General features: G+C 40.7%; 2 protein-coding genes across 2 annotated transcripts; one reads left to right on the forward strand and one right to left on the reverse strand.

The window, feature by feature from the left end:
* Window positions 1-102: 102 nt before the first annotated feature.
* On the reverse strand, window positions 103-2,174 carry tprkb (Tp53rk binding protein). The gene is made up of 4 exons (XM_061075730.1): window positions 1,961-2,174; window positions 1,749-1,871; window positions 793-981; window positions 103-408 (listed from the first exon to the last, which is right to left on the reverse strand). The coding sequence occupies exons 1-4, from the start codon at window positions 2,099-2,101 to the stop codon at window positions 322-324; spliced, it is 540 nt and encodes a 179-aa protein (XP_060931713.1). The 5' UTR covers window positions 2,102-2,174; the 3' UTR covers window positions 103-321.
* A 249-nt stretch (window positions 2,175-2,423) lies between these two features.
* alg10 (ALG10 alpha-1,2-mannosyltransferase) lies at window positions 2,424-6,231 on the forward strand. Its single transcript, XM_061070653.1, has 3 exons — window positions 2,424-2,745; window positions 3,302-3,499; window positions 3,586-6,231. The coding sequence occupies exons 1-3, from the start codon at window positions 2,581-2,583 to the stop codon at window positions 4,645-4,647; spliced, it is 1,425 nt and encodes a 474-aa protein (XP_060926636.1). The 5' UTR covers window positions 2,424-2,580; the 3' UTR covers window positions 4,648-6,231.
* Window positions 6,232-19,111: the final 12,880 nt, after the last annotated feature.

The raw sequence follows: 19,111 nt of genomic DNA on the forward strand, positions 1-19,111 counted from the left end.
ATGGGTCGCAAATCCTCAAAACGTTCTTCCTAATGTCTTAGTGTCTAACTATGTTGTAGCAATGATCAAATAAAAAGGAATCAAGAAAAGTTCATGAAAAGATTTAGGAAAAATAAGATATATTTAGCTCAGCTGGGAGAAATCTTTTCCACAGCTGATATACAGTTCAGTTTGCAATGAAAACATGAAGGACAGTATTTGCAGGCTAGGGACAATGAAGTGAAATAACAGTATCAAGAAAAAAACATCTTAACTTTGCTTTTATGAAAAAATGCAACAAGTGTTCAGTAAGAACAGTTGTGCTCTTATTTCTTGTTGTAGCTACATGACGTCCTTGGTGGCCATTCTGCAGATGACAGCATCCAGTAGAGTCCCACACGTCTCCTCCTGAGGAGGAACTTTATACAACTGGTAGGGAGACAGGAAAAGGGAATAAGGTTTTTAAAATGCTTCTGAAATCAACCCAGTAACTTCAAGAGTGCAAACATCCAGGTCCACAAATACATGGATGGAGTGGAGAGGAAAACCCATTTTGTCATAAAATTTGCTACGTAACTTATAATTTACAATCAATAATGTTCATGTAATTAACAGTTAGTAATAAAATATGCAGAGAAATAAATCTGTATATTCAGCTTATCTTATATGCAGTATATATATATATATATAACATACATATCAACGCTATATATATTTGACAAAAGTAATTATCCAGTCAAGCTCACACAGATGCACGTATTAGTCAATATGCTATGGAATGAGTCACATGATTTTTAAGAATTGAAGTTGAACCTTTCTGATCTTTACAGAGTCCGACAATGTTGAAACGTCTTCCACTGGAACCTGTCGTCCGTCCACCTTAGTCACGATGTCCTCCACAAGCTGCCCTAATTCTTCTGACTTGTTTTTGTCATGAACCATGACCACCATCACAGAGTCATCGCCATCTGAGATACCAAACCTCTTAAAGGCCTCGGAGATCTGTTTTATGAAAGGAAGGCAAAATACACAGTGAATGAGACAAAAGGGCACAGACACGGGTTAACGTGACTTATCGTTCGTTACCTGACACAAAATTACTTAACAGAAATACATTTTAAAAAACTTAAAGAGAGACATGAAATGGCCAAAAAGAGAAACAACAAGAGTTGAAAAAGTCAAAGAGTGTTTCTGCATGTGTATGGTCTTTATGACCAGATATGAAGGAATGTCAGAGTCCCAGAGGTTTATCCCCACGTTATCTCTCAAACTACAGGAGGAGACAGTGGGTATTCATAGTCTTGTTCGTAGATCTATTAAATGCGAAAATACCTGTGTGTGTGAGGAAAACCATAGCACATGGATACAAACGTGCATGCTACCAAAAGAGTTTTCTAACACCGAAACGCAACTAATTTGAAGAGAAGTAGTGTTCATGTCAACATAATCAAGATACATAGAAGCATATTCAAGACCTACTAGTACATAGTATTTTAACATCTCTAAGTCATTTTAATGACACAAATTCAGATTATTGAAAACTTATCACAAAACAAAATGTCACAAGTTAAAGAAGGACCCCAAAGACAAAACAACTAAAGAGAGACACCACTTAATGTTTGTAGTCAACCTGTGTGTGTTGTGTGCAACTAGTAAACAATAAACCATCAGGAAAATTAATGAACAACACCGTGAAAAATTGGAGACTGAGACTGAGACTTGGTGTGTGAGTGGGTAATGCACAGGCATCATGACAGGAGGGTACTGACATTATTAGTAGGTGACAGGTTGAAGATCATCTCTGAGTTCAGGCTCCTTGTCTTCATTTTCCCAGTGTTCTGCAGGTGAACAGCTTTGTTGGCAGCGACCAGCACTTGGAGAGGATGCACCAGCTGTAGATGAGAAAAGACAGAAGACTGTAGCAAATATGCACACAAAAAATCAACATGTTTAACGAAATCGTGGTTAAACACCGTTCTACCATCGTGGGGTTGATCAGAGCTGCGTTTATTTGACGGTCCACTGCAAGTTGTCTGAGCTCTTTGGCGTTTTTCACCTCCTTAAACAGGACCTGAGTTACTGTGCGATCGGGGAAAAGCTCCAGCTCGTGTGTGTGATGCATGTTGAAAAGATTCTAGAGGAAATGGAGAAGATTCCCGACAAGAAGGGGAACTGATGTCCACGTGAGGTCTACGCACTGCGGGAACCAAAACACGGTGACGCCGCTCCACCGGAAGTTTGAGAAAGTAGAGGGAAAATCCCCAAAAATAAGAAAATTGTGACTAAAATAACTTTCTAAAAATGTATTTATCACACAGATGAATTAAATAGTCAATTAACGATTGAATAATGGCAATAAACAACGTCGCGCAGCATAGGAACTAACGATTAAAGATGAGTTTCGTACCGAGCGTGTTTCAGAGACGTACCGTCCAGCTGACAGATCTCTTCCGTTTCTAACAAACAACAACAGAGACTTGGAGCAGTTCCCCGCTGATCTGTGGCTGTGCGGGGATTCGAACACGCGGGGGGTCGTCGTTATGCGTCTAACTCATCATCACATTTAACTTCTGGACATCATTCACTGTGACGCCATCAAACATGGAGAAATTTGAAGGCTACATCTTCACCGCGCTGTGCAGCAGCAACTTCCTGATCTCCTGCCTGCTGTTCTCCGCAGTGACCCGGGAGCAGAGGCTGCCCTACATGGACGAGGTGTTCCACGTCCCGCAGGCGCAGAAGTACTGTCAGGGCAGATTCACTGAGGTAAAGCGGGTTGTTCTCCGAGGCCAGTCCGCCATTGTTCATAATCCTGTCGTTAATCGTGATGCAGGGACTTAATCTCCGTGTCCTACATACGTTGGGTGATGGTGTCAGTGTGTATGTGACTGAGAGGGAAGCAGTTTAAATGTGGGATAGGTTTATGAATCGTATTTTAAAAACATTATGTAGTTCACACAAAAACACTTAAACACACAATCCTTCACATCCAGTAGAGAAGAGCGCAGTAAAACAATTTCCAGAACATATTTTGACAGCTGATTGCTTTTGACCTTGAATGGAAGTGATGAATTGTATCATCGTTGTGTGTCCTGGCTCTGGTTAAACCCTTTGAAAATCAAGTAGGTACAGACGATGAATGACAGAGAACTTATTTTAAGATTTAGTTTGAAGGTCACAACTGAAGAAGAGTTCAAACTAATATAATAGGAATGTGCAACATTTACCCTTCTTTAAATGGCTAAAAAAGAGTTTGAGTTTTTATTGTTCATGTTTGAAATGGATGGAGCGCCCCTTTAACATGTTTCTGATCCTGGTGCAGTGGGACTCGATGATCACCACCCTCCCAGGCCTGTACCTCATCACCGTGGGAGTCATCAAGCCCGTGGTGTGGCTGGCTGACCTGACGGGTGCGGTGGTGTGTTCCACGGCGATGCTGCGCTTCGTCAACCTGCTCTTCAACTGCGGCATCCTTTACCTGCTCTACCTGCTCATCTGCAAGCTGCACCTCAAGGAGAAGGTCAGACCAGACCCAGAGCACGGTGAAGTTATCATGCCTGACCTTTGTCATTTTCTTGTTTTCCTGATACGTTTCTTCTCTTCCAGACACGAACAACCTCACGCCGCATCCTGTCAGCGTTGTCTCTCTCAACCTTCCCCGTGCTCTACTTCTTCAACTTCCTCTACTACACCGATGCCGGATCTACTTTCTTCATCCTCTTCACCTACCTCATGACCCTCTACGGTTGCCACAAGGCCTCGGCGCTCCTGGGTGTGTGCTCCGTGCTCTTCCGCCAGACCAACATCATCTGGGTGGCGTTCTGCGCAGGCACGCTGGTGGCTGCCAAAATGGATGAAGCCTGGCGGGTGGAGCATTCGAAAAAAAGGGATGAGAAGTCTCCGCCATCCCAAGTTCCCCTGTCATTCAGCGGAGCCAAGAAAATAGTACTGTTCGCGCTGGAGTTCCTCACGTCACCCAGTCACCTGAAGTCGGTGCTGCTGGTGGCGTGGCCGTATGCAGTGGTCGGCGTTGGTTTCGTGGTGTTTGGGGTGCTGAATGATGGGATCGTGGTAGGTGACAGGACGAGCCACGAGGCTTGCCTCAATTTTCCTCAGCTCTTCTACTTCCTCTCCTTCACCCTCTTCTTCTCCCTCCCCGTCACACTTTGTCACCACCGCGTCCTCCGCTTCCTGCAGTCTCTGAAGAAACAGCCTCTGCTCTTCCTCTTCATCACCGGCGTCTCATTGTTCCTGGTGTGGAAGTTCACCTTCGTCCACAAGTACCTCTTGGCAGATAACCGCCATTTCCCCTTCTACGTGTGGAGGAAGCTTTACCAGAGTCACGAGCTGGTGCGCTTCCTCCTTGTCCCTGTGTACGTGTTCGCCGGGTGGAATTTTCTGGACTCCTTCAGGTCGCGCTCGCTCTTCTGGAGTTTGGCGTTCCTGGCGTGCCTCCTGGCGGCCACGGTGCCCCAGAAGCTGCTGGAGTTCAGATACTTCATCGTCCCCTACCTGATGTACCGCCTGCACATGCCCCTCCCTTCTCTTCCCAGACTCGGAGTGGAGTTTGCCCTGTACACGGTGGTCAATGCCGCCACGATTTACATTTTCATCACTAAGACTTTCCACTGGCCAGACAGCCCAGCCACGCAGAGGTTCATGTGGTGAAGACAAGAGGCGAGTGAGGTAGTGCTTCTGGTGTCAGATATCAGGAGGTGCTGGACTCAAACATTGATTGGCGTCAAAGGATTTTCCCAGAGAAGCACACATGTGACATCTCAAAAGTCAAAGCAAAACCTCTGTTACATATCAGTAACAGACAAAAATGGCTCATATATTCCTGTCATTTCTGTTCAACTGGTGTTTCATACACAGTTCAGCTAAAATATATGCTTGGCTACAGCTTGTACTTAGAACTAGCATTGCGATATTTAAAATGAAGAGTAGAGTGGAACTCAGTAGAGCAAATACTGCCGCCCACGGTCCTTAAATTCAATCAAGCACCCTGGATCACACACACTCATAGCTATCCGACTCCTAACAATGCCTGACGTTTTCTCATAAAGATTTCTGCGTTTTTTCTTGAGAAATTCACAAATATGTCAAATATCATGCAATGTTAAAGAAAGTGAAATAACATTCCTGGTTCAACCACCTTAATTAAATCCGTTCCAAAAGTTAAAGGCTTCTTCTTTGGCTCATGTCCCACTCTTCCACCAAGTCTCAATAAAATCGGTTCAGTATTATTTGCTTATCAGACATGGGTGGAGGTAATGACTGAAAAACGCGTAGCACTGAGTTAAATGTCCAGGTTTTTAGGCTTATCGTGTATTTTCACTGACAAAGGCTCCAAACCTACTACAAAGTCTGCCAGTTCACTGTGAATCAGTTCAAAGTTACATGGACACGACCAAGAATATTCAAAGTATTGATTTTGTACAAATAATGATAACGTTTTTGGCTCAGATGATAAAGTGACGACATTGTTACTGGTTTGAATTGACTGTATAGACCTTTTTCTACTGAACCTGAGCTCTTTGTGGTTTAACTGTTGATTCTTCTCCAGGGTGGAAAATATATAATATATAATGTATTTTGTTTTTTTGCAGGTGTTTTTCTTATGGTGAGCAGTTTTGTACTGTAAATATTGTGCAGCTCTATGAATCAATGACTGTTGACACATTGAAATATGAAAAATAAAGAGACCAAAAATGACATAGCCATATAGATATATACAGTGTGTTGTAATGACTGACATGAACACACATAATTGACGGACAACTTTATTATTATTATTTTTAATATTATTATTATTAGACTAAATTCAACCAATGTAATATCCTTTTTGTTGTACCTTGATTAGTACTTTGCCAAGCCATAGGGACTCAGCAGAGGTGATTCAGTAACGTGCTCATTTAAGTGTTTGTGTCTTGATATTTATTTGTTTTTTGTTTTTTTTACGCTTTGTGGTTTACTTGGATCAGATGATGTCATCACGAGCTTGGTGTGTTCCTGCCCAATTAACTTATTTAATTTCCGGGTTGAGTTTCATTGAGTTACTTCAGTTTGACTTTCTCCGATTTATTCAGTGTAATTCATCATCTGTGTTTTTCACCTGTATCTGCGTGTCGTTGCTGTGTCTGTTTACTTCTTTTCTGCCTATGTATCACACTTCCTTTCCATCCGGCTGTTTGCTGCTCCCCTGCTGATACAATCTTATGTTAAGATTTGAATAAAATGACTCATCCAAAACAGACTCTTAAAATATGTTTTTGAATAGTACATTAACATGTGAATACAGTGTTTGTTAAACTTAACATATCAAATATAAAAGAAAAAAATATGAAAAATGTATTGTTACATAATATTTTTCTCAGTGCCTCTTACAGGTCACATTAGACAGTAAAGTTGGGTGTAGAGAGTAGCTATGCCTGTTGAATAGATTTTCATATGTACAGCGAAAATGACAAATTCTTACTTCGCTTGTCCACATAAGATAATACAGAAATAATAATACATTGCCTGTTTTGAGCCCTGACTTACATGTTACTGCCAAGCCTGGACCCTAGATGGTGCTATAAGACAAAGTTTGATATAAGAGATATAATTTAACCTGAAGATGAAAAACCAATCAATCTCTTGCTGAACAAACAACGGACAAAGATTAAACCCAGGCGGCCAGATCTCATAATAAGAATCCTCTGTAAGTGATCATAATAATAATAATAATAATTGATTTGTTTTGTTGCTCGTGTACTTTGGGGTGATCTTCATTACGTTGGAAGTGAAAAGCTCAAGTGGGAGGAAGAGGCAAACAAGTGACTATCTGACCCATATCACGCAGTTTCTAATTACATCAAGCAGCGTGGGGCCGGCTCACAGGAGAGACTTTCATAAAATCAAACTGGGATGATTATACAAATGTTGATTACACTATTCACACTCTGAAGGAGCTGCAGTCTGTAGAGTTAGTGTTCACAGGGAAAATGACTTGGAAAATATTGTATTTTAGTTTTCTCTCTCATGTGAAATGATGATCACACTGATTTGGCTCAAGTGTACGGAAGCTCTTTCATGACAAATAGTTTTTAGAGAGCAGAAACAAAATTTGGGAGTAAACAAAATCAAACTGGAAACACAAGTACGAACTTGTGTTTTTAAAGTGTAAAGGGTCAGAAATGTTCACTTTCTGTCAGTGACTCTCGTGTTATGTTGTTTCTACTTTTTATGGAGAGAGGCTGCAAGGCCAATGCTGCTATATTAATATCATAATTATCACAATCATGTTATAATATATAATTAAAAACATAATTATAAATTTGACTGGAAAACAATTGATTTCCTACCACTATCTGGAAATGAAGCCACAATATTCCTCATATGGATGCATTTGGAGCCATATCTAATTAACATCAAACTTAATAAACAATAATAAGTGTGATAGGAGCAAACTAAAATGACGTAAACATCTTTGAGAAAAATGTATCTCACGTGTATTACAACAATTTTATCTTGGTCAATGTCTCATTCATTAACATGGAGGAGGCAGGGTTTGTGACTGAGAGGCTTTGGCTTCACTTCATGTTTTACATTTTCACATCTTTATTTCTCTGGTTCTGAGCTGTTGTCAGGCAACGGCTGAAACTTGAGAAAGTTGCCAGTCGTGGGAAAGAAAGAAATCCAGTGCATAAACATCTGTAAAATGTGTTTTGCAAGATTTAACAATCAAGTAACAATTAGTGAGCTTTGCAGGTGTTGGTATTGGTGGATTGTTTTAACCTGAGGCAGAGCGAGGTTGGTTGTTCCCTCCTGATTCCAATCTTTGTGCAAAGTGTAGCCAAACGGCGGTTGCAACAAATGTGGGAGAGTGATATGGGAATAATAATGTTTATTTTGTTATTTAGCAGCACAAAGAGACAGGCTTGTGAGTCCAAAACGTTGTTTACAGCAGATTTATGGATTTACATGTTGTAGCTTGGATTTGTTGTGAGCATATGTTTGTCAGAGATACTCGTCCGTTCAAGTTGTGCAGCAGCATGAATTACAAATTAAACGCATTTTTTGTATTAGAGAAAAGCACATTTTGGTTTTTCATATCCCCATCCTACACACACACACACACACACACACACACATGCAGACACACATTTTAGCTTGTGTAAGTGTCGGAGGCTCTGAACCATTAATTAGAAGAGGAGCCTCCAGAAAGAGCCTTTTGTTTCCTGGAGCCAAAGGTGAGGACAAGAAAAGCACAGAAAGACACTAAGACACATTTGTTTCTTAGATTTAATCAAGAGTTGCTCTCTATATAAAAGTTGCAGGAGCACCGAAATAATTAGGGTAAGCCATCTGGAGGAGGAGGAGGAGAGGTACAAGGAGCCGGAGGGATGTAGAAGGAATGAGAGAACAGGGAAAATCTCGTTACACAAGAGGCGGCTCGTTTGTTGAAGTTGCTGTTCAGGTTTTAAAAAGGCACATAAACAGTTTTCCTGTCATGGTTCCCACTTCTACCAGTGAATCTGCCAGTCACTAACTTATTATTTATGATGTTTCAGACCCAACAACCGCTCTGCTCAGTGTCCCTCCAGCCGCACGCTCAGGTATCCTCACAGCCAAACTCTCCAGACCATAGTTTGCTCATCTGCCTGATTACTGCTCATGACTGTTTGCCTGTCTGACTAAGATTCTCTCTTTGTACTGTTGTCCGTCTGCTTTGGCCACGTCTGTTTGCCTCTTTGTGTTTCTGTCAGCAGGATTACTCCAAATCTATCCCAAACACATTTCCATGAAACTCGGATGATACATGGGTCAAGAAAGGAACCATTACATTTTGAGGCAGATCCAAGATTTTCTTTTTGTTCTTCTGCGACCCCACCCTGTCCCCCCCCACAACCCGAGACAGCAGGAATGGAAATCAAGTAGCAAAAATGAAAGTAGACATAAGTCGACAACATTTCATAAAAGTAACTAGTATTAAAAACACCATTTACTGGGAGAGGTTGTGATGACGTTTGCCTCAATAGCAGCCATATGTGTGTGAACTTCAACATGTTATAACACTGCCACTAATGGAATGTTACACAAATGCATGACTGATGATGAGGGTAACATAAACTAAATGAGACGATATGCTGGTTGCGGATGAAAGAGCAGATCTAAGATTTGTTTTATTTCACCTTCTTGAGTAAATTATCTGGGTATAATTTCTTAAATGATCTAGGCTTACGAGTTCTCTATTTTATTCTCTGTGTGTGAATGTCTCAGTGCTTGTATGACATATTACTTTGCGTGTTGGCTTAATCAGGTCGAGACTTCTTTGTTTTCCACCACTTGGTTATTTACAGACTTATAATGAATGACTCAAATTCACGAGCTGTTTCCCATGGAAAAGTTATACAAGTGTAGAAAACAAATAAAACGTATCGCAGAAGATACAGGGTTGACAGAAAATAACTCCAGGGCCATTGTGTGTGTGTGTGTGTGTGTGTGTGTGTGTGTGTGTGTGTGTGTGTGTGTGTGTGTGTGTGTGAATGGATGTATTCTGCTGTAAAAGTGCTTGAGCTATATAAACACAGTCTATTTACCATCACTGCCTTCTGTTCCACCAGCAAAGTGTCACAACAAAACCAGCTCCTTTAAAAAAAAAGCATTATCATTACATAAATCCTTCCTCCAGACACTGTGTTATGAGATGCATTTTCAAGATGGAGACATGTACACAATATTTTAGAGTGTGTGTATTGCAGTTCTGTATAAATCAGTGTATCCCTGCAGTGTCCTTTGCAATCCCTCAGTTTATTGGAGCTGCTGGCTGGAGAAGCAATACGCTGCCTCTAACTGTCACTGACATTATTTCAGAAGGCGCACACATGCCATTCCTGATAATTATTATCACCCTTGCAGTGGGTGGTTACAACGGAGACCTTTTCATATTCCATTCTGCCTCCTCTGCAGGGTGCGCGTCAGGGTCCTGTGAGATGGAGCTCGTAATAAATGTTTTACTTTTGTCAGGAGTCATGATCGTCTTGGGGCTTTTTCTTTACCGTGTTATTTCTCGGGTGAGAGCAGTCGCTGGGAGTTGAGCAAAAAGGTTTAAACATTTAAGCATCAGCTAATCAAGATTGACTCACTCATTGCAAATGATAATGTATGTTAATATTGTATCATGCAGAGAAATGTACTCGTATTAAATAAATGAGTAAATATGAATAAAAATGAGGCCATTATGAAGCAATAGCCTATTTGACCATTTTAACCTATGAAAAGAGACATTGAGACCAATATTATAAAGAATCTTTGAAAATAATATTTCATAAACATTTGTATTTTGATATTTTAGTTTGGTGCATGTCCCATCCACTAACATGGAGGAGGTGGGGTTTAACACCTGTGATGCATCCAGCCACCAGCGGGCGAGGGAAATGTTTTGGTCGTCATGTCGTCCATCTTTATTTAGAAATTCAAGAAGAACAACATATAGTAGACAATGTGTGTGTATGTGTGCGTAGCTGTGATGTCAGATGATTATTTCAGTCTTCCGACATTCTCGTTCCGTCAATGTACATCTGTCATCTTCCTACACACGCACACATACACACACACACTACATGTCAGCGCACAATACATGTATTCACATTCACATGGAACTCAACAGTAGTCACACTGGCTGGAGAAATAACAGTCATCAGAAACTCCCTTGTTTCCCCAGTCACCTTTTACCTTCTCCTTCTCTCACTCACTCACACACACAAACACACAGACACACACTCTTACGAGACGATGAGGCTGCCAACACTCCATGCATCTGCCTTCTGTCTCCCTGCATAATGCATCGGCAGGTGAGGAGGGAAAACAGTCTCTCTCACGCATGCTTACACACAGTTAAGACCCACACAGAAGCGTTTAGCTGTGATGCATAATGTATCAGGCCAGGTTACAGAGAGAGTGAGAGAAAGTGTGTGTGTATGTGTGTGTGTTTGGCATCCACTGATTAAACCCATCAAGCACAATAAAAGCCATTTGTCAAGTAAGTGGCTGAGTTGTTGTTTAATCTCACTTAAACTCTGCTGGTGTTGTTGTGTGTGGACTATAATGAAGAAGAAGCAGGGTCAGTAATTATCTTCATTTATTTCATATCAACAGAAATAAAACTTCCTCTCCCTGTTCGGGGGTCTCTTTTTTCCTGTTTCCCCCCCATGATGCTGACGGTGGCTGTTCAACATGAGATATTAAGCTTCGCTCCATTTGATCAGAACGTAATTACCCCCACTCTGTAATAATGACTCCAAAACAAATTATCAATTATATTTGAGAGTAAACTGCGATTGCAGTTGGTGCCTTGATCACACATCTCCAGAGTAAACATGGGGACACAGAGGAACAGATGCGGATGCAGAGGGAGCCGTATGTAGACACTCATCTTGTTTTTAAGGAGCGGGAGCGGGGAGCTAGGTGAATGCAAATTTCTATTAGATATAATAATAGATATAATCTGCGGTACAGTTGTCATCCATAGACTGTTTAAAGATGATGAGCATAAACATTATGGTGCCACAAAAGTGTTTTGACCGCCATCTGGTGGCTGGCTGTAGTATAAGTCATATGCCATGCTTCCTCCATGTTAGTGTATAGGACATTAATCAAACCAAAAAATACACGTCTAGTAATTTTTTCTCAAAGACGGCCTTTCATGTGTTGATGTTAACTGAAGACCACCGTAGAATCTCCTTCATGCTTAGAAAGGGAGGGGTGAGTGGTATAGAGTTGGTTGCAATATGCAACTACACCACTAGATGGCACTAAATCATACACACTTGACTTTTAATGTAATTTTATCCCCTAATAACAAAAAGACAGGGGTCTAATTGTCTCTTCCACAAGTTGTTGGGTCATATATTGCTTCATGGTGGCCTAATTTCTATGCATATAGCCAATAGCCTAATGTAGGACACTAATGAAATGCATTAGGGTAAATGTAGGCTCAAGCTTTGCACTATATCAGGCACTAAAAGTCAGAATATCTCTGCGCCATGAAGATGAAAATCTAATAATGTAGATTTCAATACAATTATACAATGTACAAGGAAAATGAAATGAGGCTGTTGGCATCCCTGCGTTTGACAAAAACAGAAATCTCATTTAGATAGTATATGCTTTAAGAAAAATACTGTATAACACGTATGCTCTAAAACTTATATAATGCACCTGAAAAACGTGCCATCTCCTCGCACCTCGATCAAAACAATTACAGCACATGGAGAAAAATGTTCTATTAATATGAGAATGGTGGGAGTTCAGTGGGCAGAGCGGCCAAAACATATGTTTTGTTTTAATAACGGCACACAGTAATTTATGAAACTCGCCCACATTCATATCACGTTCTGCAAAACTCTGTCTGCAGAACTTGGGGCGCTGTGAGGGTGCGTGAGAGAGCATTCTGGGAGATGTCCAGATGCCGCCTTCAGGTTTAGAGGATGCAAACTCTGCGGCATGAAACCATCTGAACTTCTTTCTTTTTTTTTATGTCTCTGGGAATTATTCAAATGAGATCCAACTTTAGCCCTGTCTCCGTGGCAGGTTGCTAAGCTACAGGCTGTGTCAGGAAGTGAGAAGCGAACATAATTACGACCCTGGTTGACAGACAGCGACCACAGTGTTCATTAGACTTACTCAAGCATTAAGACATCAAGTCTTTTTAAAGGACAAAAAAAAAAGGAAACTCACACGACCCGACTAATTACCACATAATCATTTGGTGAATAAGTATTTAAACAATTAAGGAGCAAAGGAATCGTTTCTCTCTTCCCCAAAGTCTGGATGGAGTGACGAGACCGATGAGTACTCCACCTTCTCTTAACATTCTTTCATTCTTTCAGATTTAATATTCGAAGTAATGCACAAATGATGTAATTTAATAAATGAATTGCTCCTCCATGACGTTCATTATCTCAGGTGCATCTTGCCAGAATGCTGGGCCTTGATGTTGTCCTCTATCGCTGCTAATGAGCAGCACTCCTCCATCGTTTTTCTGTACACAGTATCAGGACCTGCTCTCTCTCTCTCTCTCTCTCTCTCTCTCTCTCTCTCTCTCTCTCTCTCTCTCTCTCTCTCTCTCTCTCTCTCTCTCTCTCTCTCTCTCTCTCTCTCTCTCTCTCTCTCTCTCTCTCTCTCTCTCTCTCTCTCTCTCTCTCTCTCTCTCTCTCTCTCTCTCTCTCTCTCTCTCTCTCTCTCTCTCTCTCTCTCTCTCTCTCTCTCTCTCTCTCTCTCTCTCTCTCTCTCTCTCTCTCTCTCTCTCTCTCTCTCTCTCTCTCTCTCTCTCTCTGCCGCCGCTGCATTAGATGTTGATTGACAGTGATATTAGCACCTTTCCCTCACGCCTCTCGTCGACCCTCAATCAATCCATCCATCTCCTCCCTTGGCCTCAAGGGATGCTGGGAAAATCAAGCTATTTATAGCGACCTGAGGCGTGCATGTGCCTGCGGCTCCCCCCGCTCGTGCAGAGGGAAAAAGCACCCCGGTGCATACAGCATGATGAATCCTTCACCTGAGTCTGCTCTCTGTATTTGAAACCTTACGAATGATACATTTATCAGGGCCATTTTAAATCATGCCAGGTTTTGACAAAAATAAGGACGGATTAAACCTCATACATAGTTCCATTGTTCCCCAAAATTGTTTTCTCTGCAGTCTTTCTTGCAGATTCTCCCTCCATCCATTATCCTATCTCGGGGGAAGTTGGAGCAAATCCCAGGTGACATTTGATGTAAGGCGGGGTACTTCCTGGTGGAGAGGTCAAACGTCCAGCACAGGGCCAGCATACAACCATTCATGGCTACAAGCAATCTGACCCCAATCTGCAGGTCTTTGGCGTGTGGGAGGAAGCTGTAGTCCCCAGAGAAAACCCACGGCAACATGGGGAGAACATGCAAACTCCTCAAAGAAAGACTGGATCTCTGTGACTGTGGAGGAACAGACCACAGGCAGGATTATGAAGCTTGATTTTATAACCTGTGGTTTAATTCTAAACCTTTCAGAGTTTCCACAGTGGTTCACATCCTAACCGACGGAACATTACCATGGTTACTTACCCTACACACATCACTGGCTCCAGATCAGAATAATGAATCAAAATCTGTCAACAACTGACTAATCAGATCACTAAACAGTATATCATTTCTACAGGTTCCTGACAGGGACAAACTAGACGATTTACATCGATAGGTGGAATTATTTTGGTGTTTTGATGACTTCACTTGTCATCTCTTGTTTTAAAACAGAACTGTGGAGCAGATCACAGTAAATAAATACATCATAAATATTATAGCTTAATTTTAGATGAATTTTTGCTTCATTTTGATTCCCGACTGAATTCAAATCAGCGTTGATGCTTTACTCTCTTATTCTGTCACTGTGAATCAGAACAACGTGAGTAGAAATACAGAACTAAACCCTGTGATGCCTTATATTAAAATATTCTCACAACACAAATTTCAATATTTCCAGTCGAATTGATTTTTCCTCTCCTCTCTGCTCTGGCAGCAGAAACAGTTTGACACAACTTCAACTGCATCACGTGTAAGAAACCTTTGCTGTCATTATTTACAGTTGATCCCCTGCCATACTTTAATATCTTTGGGTTATTTCTAGCGTTTCTTCTCTTTTCTATTTATGTGATCATACTGTTTACATTTCACTTTGTTAAATATCACTGTCATTCTCATGCATTAAGAATTAAGTAGTTTATTCATGGTTCTGCTTCTAATGAATGACGTTGCTTCTTCCACATGAACAGGCTCGTAAAAAGGAGAACTATGACAACTGACAGCTAGTTTCTTAATGCAGGTAATCCAGGTCAGATAATGTTCGGTTCAGTGAAACCACATAATAAAAAATTTAATAATTTTAATGAACGAATGAATGAATGAACTTTTAATAAAAAACAAGGCTTTGCACAATTCGCATTCTCCTTTCTCAACCCAGCTCCAGCAAGGACAAAGAGGTGAAACCACACGTGAGTAAAGGATTCTCGTAAAATGAAAAGATAAACATGGAAAAGACAAAACAAAAAGTTAAACCTATTTGAAGTTATATGTGATGCGTGAATTGCTGTGAGGATGATGCAAGGTGCAGGAAAAGAAACCAAACGCAGCCAACACTAACCTGCGACTGTTTCGGCTTTAAGTAGAGGAGCACGTGATGAGTCCAGGTGACGTTCATTTCCCTGTCACCTCACGCTGCCATTTTGTCTCCAGGAGGGAAATATTTCAGAGGAATGACTTTCCATCATCATCTGTCTGGGATATCAGGGAGAAAACTAGACTATGCAAACACTGTTTACTACTTGCTGCTAACAGTTTAAAGCAATTAAGAAAGTTTTCTATAGTGTCTGATCATGCTCTGTTTCTTGAGATTTTAATTTGACAATTTATTCATAATTTCTATGGTAAATTAGAACTAAAAAAAACAGCGAGACACATGCTGGTAAGCAGGGGCATTGCAACAGTGTAACAATCATAATCATGCAATTTAATTTCTATAGCACTTATCTAAACAAGGTTAAAGGTTAAAAAGTTAAAATTCAGGAATTAAAAGGCTTTACTTTAAAAATATGTTTTATGATTTGAAAAAAAAAAACGGTAAAGTGCTGGCAAATCTTCTCTGTCCCATTTCGAAGGGTCCTTCAAATGCGTCCTTCCTTTCCTGAGACACCCGGGCCAAACCTTTGCGCTTTGGTGAGGTGATGGCGCCGAAAGCGCTGAGAGGTCAGACTGCAGCTCTGTTACTAGGTAACAGAAACAAGGGTGGGACGAGCCAATCTAATCACGGAAAGCCTCTGCAGAAGATACCGACTTATATCTTTTTCCTGGGAAGGGTAGACAGTGTCCTTTGAAGGGAGGAACTCAGGAAAGCCTTGGGGTTCTGATGGCAGAAGCCAGGTTACACTTAGTTACCAGCCATGACTTAGGAACTACTAGCAAGTGTTGGTTGGACGACAGTGGAATTGGTAAAGTAGGCGACTACCTCGGGCTATGAATTGAGAGAAGCTGAATACGTTTGTCCAGAGCAACGACAACTTTGTGAGAAGGCCACATGTCACCTTCAGACAAAAGCTTGGTAATTTGGGAGGTTTGGTTGAAGACTAGAAGTTCTTATTCCAAGGATGTTGGTTTGTTTGGGGTTAGGTTTGGTTCAATGTCGCCCCCCGGAGTCTGAGGAAGAGCCTTTTGCACGAAATGCAAATAAATCTTTTTCCGGGAGCTTTTGTTGAACCATTCAAATATTTTTGTTTTACTGGATGTGTGGGCTAAAAGCCAAAAGTCTCTTGAGACACCGCTGCTAGTTTGCTTTATGAAATGTTTAGGAACCATCATTTATGTTAATGAGGTTCTACAGTTCTCCGTGAGGTGAGACAATTCTTTCAGAGCTTTTCTGCCAGCAGACTCCAGAAGAAGATGGTTTTCACAAATATCTGAAGCTCGATAAATTGATGAATGACAACCTTTTCGAGATGGAAAAAAGTTAAACTATACAATATTACCCTCCCTGCTGATCCCTGTCATTCATTAGATAAATAACTTTAAAAAAGCAGTGATTTTAATTTCTGCTAAATTGGGATCCTTCTTTCACCGCTGTCAGATTTCATACACGGATGTACGAACTTCCTCTGAGACCTAATCTCAGCACCTGTCTGGCAGCCGAGCCACAATTACAGGCTTGATTTTGAGCGAGACCAAGTGTGAAGCCAGCCGAGGGAATTTGACACATAATGAGGCAAATTCATCAGCCAATTTTGTCCGCTATCTAAGTTATTGCAGGGTTTAAAAAAATAAGAAATGTTTGGGCCAACACCTGACATCTTATCTGATATATACAAGAGGAGGTTGATGGTGATTGATTGGACAGCGGAACACCGCGTGCACACTTGATTCCATCCGCCTATTACAACACTTACATAAGCTGTGTCTCAATTCAGGGGATGCGTCTTTAGAGGACGCGATCTTTCGGCCAATGTAGATCACCTCCTTTGTGGGCTGTGTAGATCGCGAAGGCCAAACCAAAAGGACAAAAGGAGACGATCTGTTCTACAGAGGTTTTTTTCGTGATCGGTGTCAGTCATGTCCGTACTTCTGTTGTCTGGCGACAGAGCTGAAGTTAGATATGATGACAACGTTTTAAAGCCCCTTGTACTCTGAGATGTTTGGTTGATGTCTTGTAACTTGCCGACACTTTATTAGAAGCAGGGAGACTGTGAAGGTTACGTTTCCAACAAGTGGAAAAAAACATTAACCTCACACCATGAGTATACAAAGTGATTTTTATATGTTAAATTTGCATTACATGGAAAAGCCCCTCACTCTGGGAATTCAAAGAAAGTGATGCACCCATTTACTTATTGAGTACGTAAACTGTTGAAGAGCTGCAAAGCTATTAAGAAAAAAAATCTCAGACTACACCTGCTTTATATTTCAAAAAGGGTCCATATTTTTTGATGTCTTGCCCAGCCAAGTTTTAGAAATTATATTTTCACAAGTGTAAATTTTCAACTTTGTTAATGTTTTTGTGTATTTTGGGGTTCAGTATGTTGTTATGCTATGTCAAGGGAAATAAATAATTGGTTAAACTCTTGCAATAAATACAAAGATTGTAGGAGTCAGTTCAACAGTAGCTAAACTCCTGATTTCCTACATTTCCCCAAATACCTTTAGACAGACAGCATAGCAGTATTGGTGCCATATAGTGATGGTGGTAAGACATTCACACAAACACTGTATTGTTTCATTTATTTGTTGACATCCACCATATTGTTCCTCAGATAACTGACATTTGGAAACAAATCGTATATTGTTGAAGCTCCACATGCCGCAGTCGAATGTGCCGTGGAACAAAGTGACAGTTCTGATGGCGACAGCTCGTCAACCCACAGCGAACGACACAAACTCACGTATTTGTTATCGAGCCAGAAACGCATGCGGAGAGTGAGTGGGAGGAATTTCACTAATTAAAGGCCTAATCATACATGAGGCAGGCAGAGACGAAGGAAGTCACCATGTATACAGCAGCTCACATGGACACACATGATGGTGTTTGACTGAGTTTGAGCTTGATTCGAGACTAACGTCTGCGTTTAAAAGTGAAATGTTAAGAGTTCTAACTGTCTCTCAATAAGTAACCTATGATCTTTATAAGCAACAGAAAGACAATCAGCTCTATCACTGCTGAGTGACACACTGAGACTAAATCTCAGACAAAAACAAGCTGGATTGTGCCTTTGGAAAATCAAGATATCTCAGCAGCTGCCAAGCAACTCGCTGAGTTATTGTGGTGTTGATGAAAGAAACAGCAGATTCTACAAAGTTGCTGTATTTCTGTGAGACGGGGCTCAGACAGTTTTACTGATTGCCTCTTTTAGCAGGTGACAATTAATTTCAGACATAAAAACTGAGAATGAAATATTTTCCTCTTTCATATTTCGGGAAACAGTTGCCACCTCACCAGGCAGATGGCAGATTGTGATTGAGAGAAAGACTTGCCAGTTACCTATGACATAACCAAATATTTTGTAGGTCATGTTTTGCAGAAGCTCAAGACTAGTGCTTTTTTTGTACAATTATCTTGTCTGAGGGAGCCAATCAGATCCATCAGTCTGAGAATGGAGAGAGAAGAGGAGAGAAAATACGGTAAAATAAAACTAGATAAAATCAAGAAAAAAAATACAGTGCTGCAAAATGTCCAGAAATTGTTGTGTTTAATATGAATAATATTTTAAAAATCCATAGTTTGATACAGAAATAGTCATCTATTATATATATATATATATTATCAGACAATCAGTACTTCATCCATGCTTTCTCTGATTAATCACCATTTCAAAAAAGTACAAGACAAATTGTTTTTTTCTCATACTTGTGCAAAGGAAATACACTAAAAAGCAATAGAAACACTGAAACAAAATAGATAAACGATCAACTCCTTTAAACAATTCATTTTTCTGAAGAAGGCATCGCACAATTCCGAGAAAAATTGGTGAAAGATTTAAGGCAATTTTGTACAGGTCATTTTTATACAGAGTTTTACATTTCAAAACACTCAGTTTTTAACAAAAGGAACTGGTGCATCCTTTGTAAAACTGCCC

The sequence above is a fragment of the Limanda limanda genome, chromosome 1 (genome assembly GCF_963576545.1).
Source record: "Limanda limanda chromosome 1, fLimLim1.1, whole genome shotgun sequence".
Classification (NCBI taxonomy): Eukaryota; Metazoa; Chordata; class Actinopteri; order Pleuronectiformes; family Pleuronectidae; genus Limanda; species Limanda limanda.

Bases quoted from the DNA above. Each gene is read 5' to 3' on its own strand.
- alg10 (XM_061070653.1), top strand. From the start codon at position 2,581: ATGGAGAAATTTGAAGGCTACATCTTCACCGCGCTGTGCAGCAGCAAC. The intron at 2,746-3,301 runs GTAAAGCGGGTT...ATCCTGGTGCAG, and splicing joins GTCAGGGCAGATTCACTGAG to TGGGACTCGATGATCACCAC. The intron at 3,500-3,585 runs GTCAGACCAGAC...CTTCTCTTCCAG, and splicing joins AGCTGCACCTCAAGGAGAAG to ACACGAACAACCTCACGCCG.
- tprkb (XM_061075730.1), bottom strand. From the start codon at position 2,101: ATGCATCACACACACGAGCTGGAGCTTTTCCCCGATCGCACAGTAACT. The intron at 1,872-1,960 runs GTAGAACGGTGT...TCTCATCTACAG, and splicing joins CTCTGATCAACCCCACGATG to CTGGTGCATCCTCTCCAAGT. The intron at 982-1,748 runs GTCAGTACCCTC...TTCATAAAACAG, and splicing joins ACCTGTCACCTACTAATAAT to ATCTCCGAGGCCTTTAAGAG.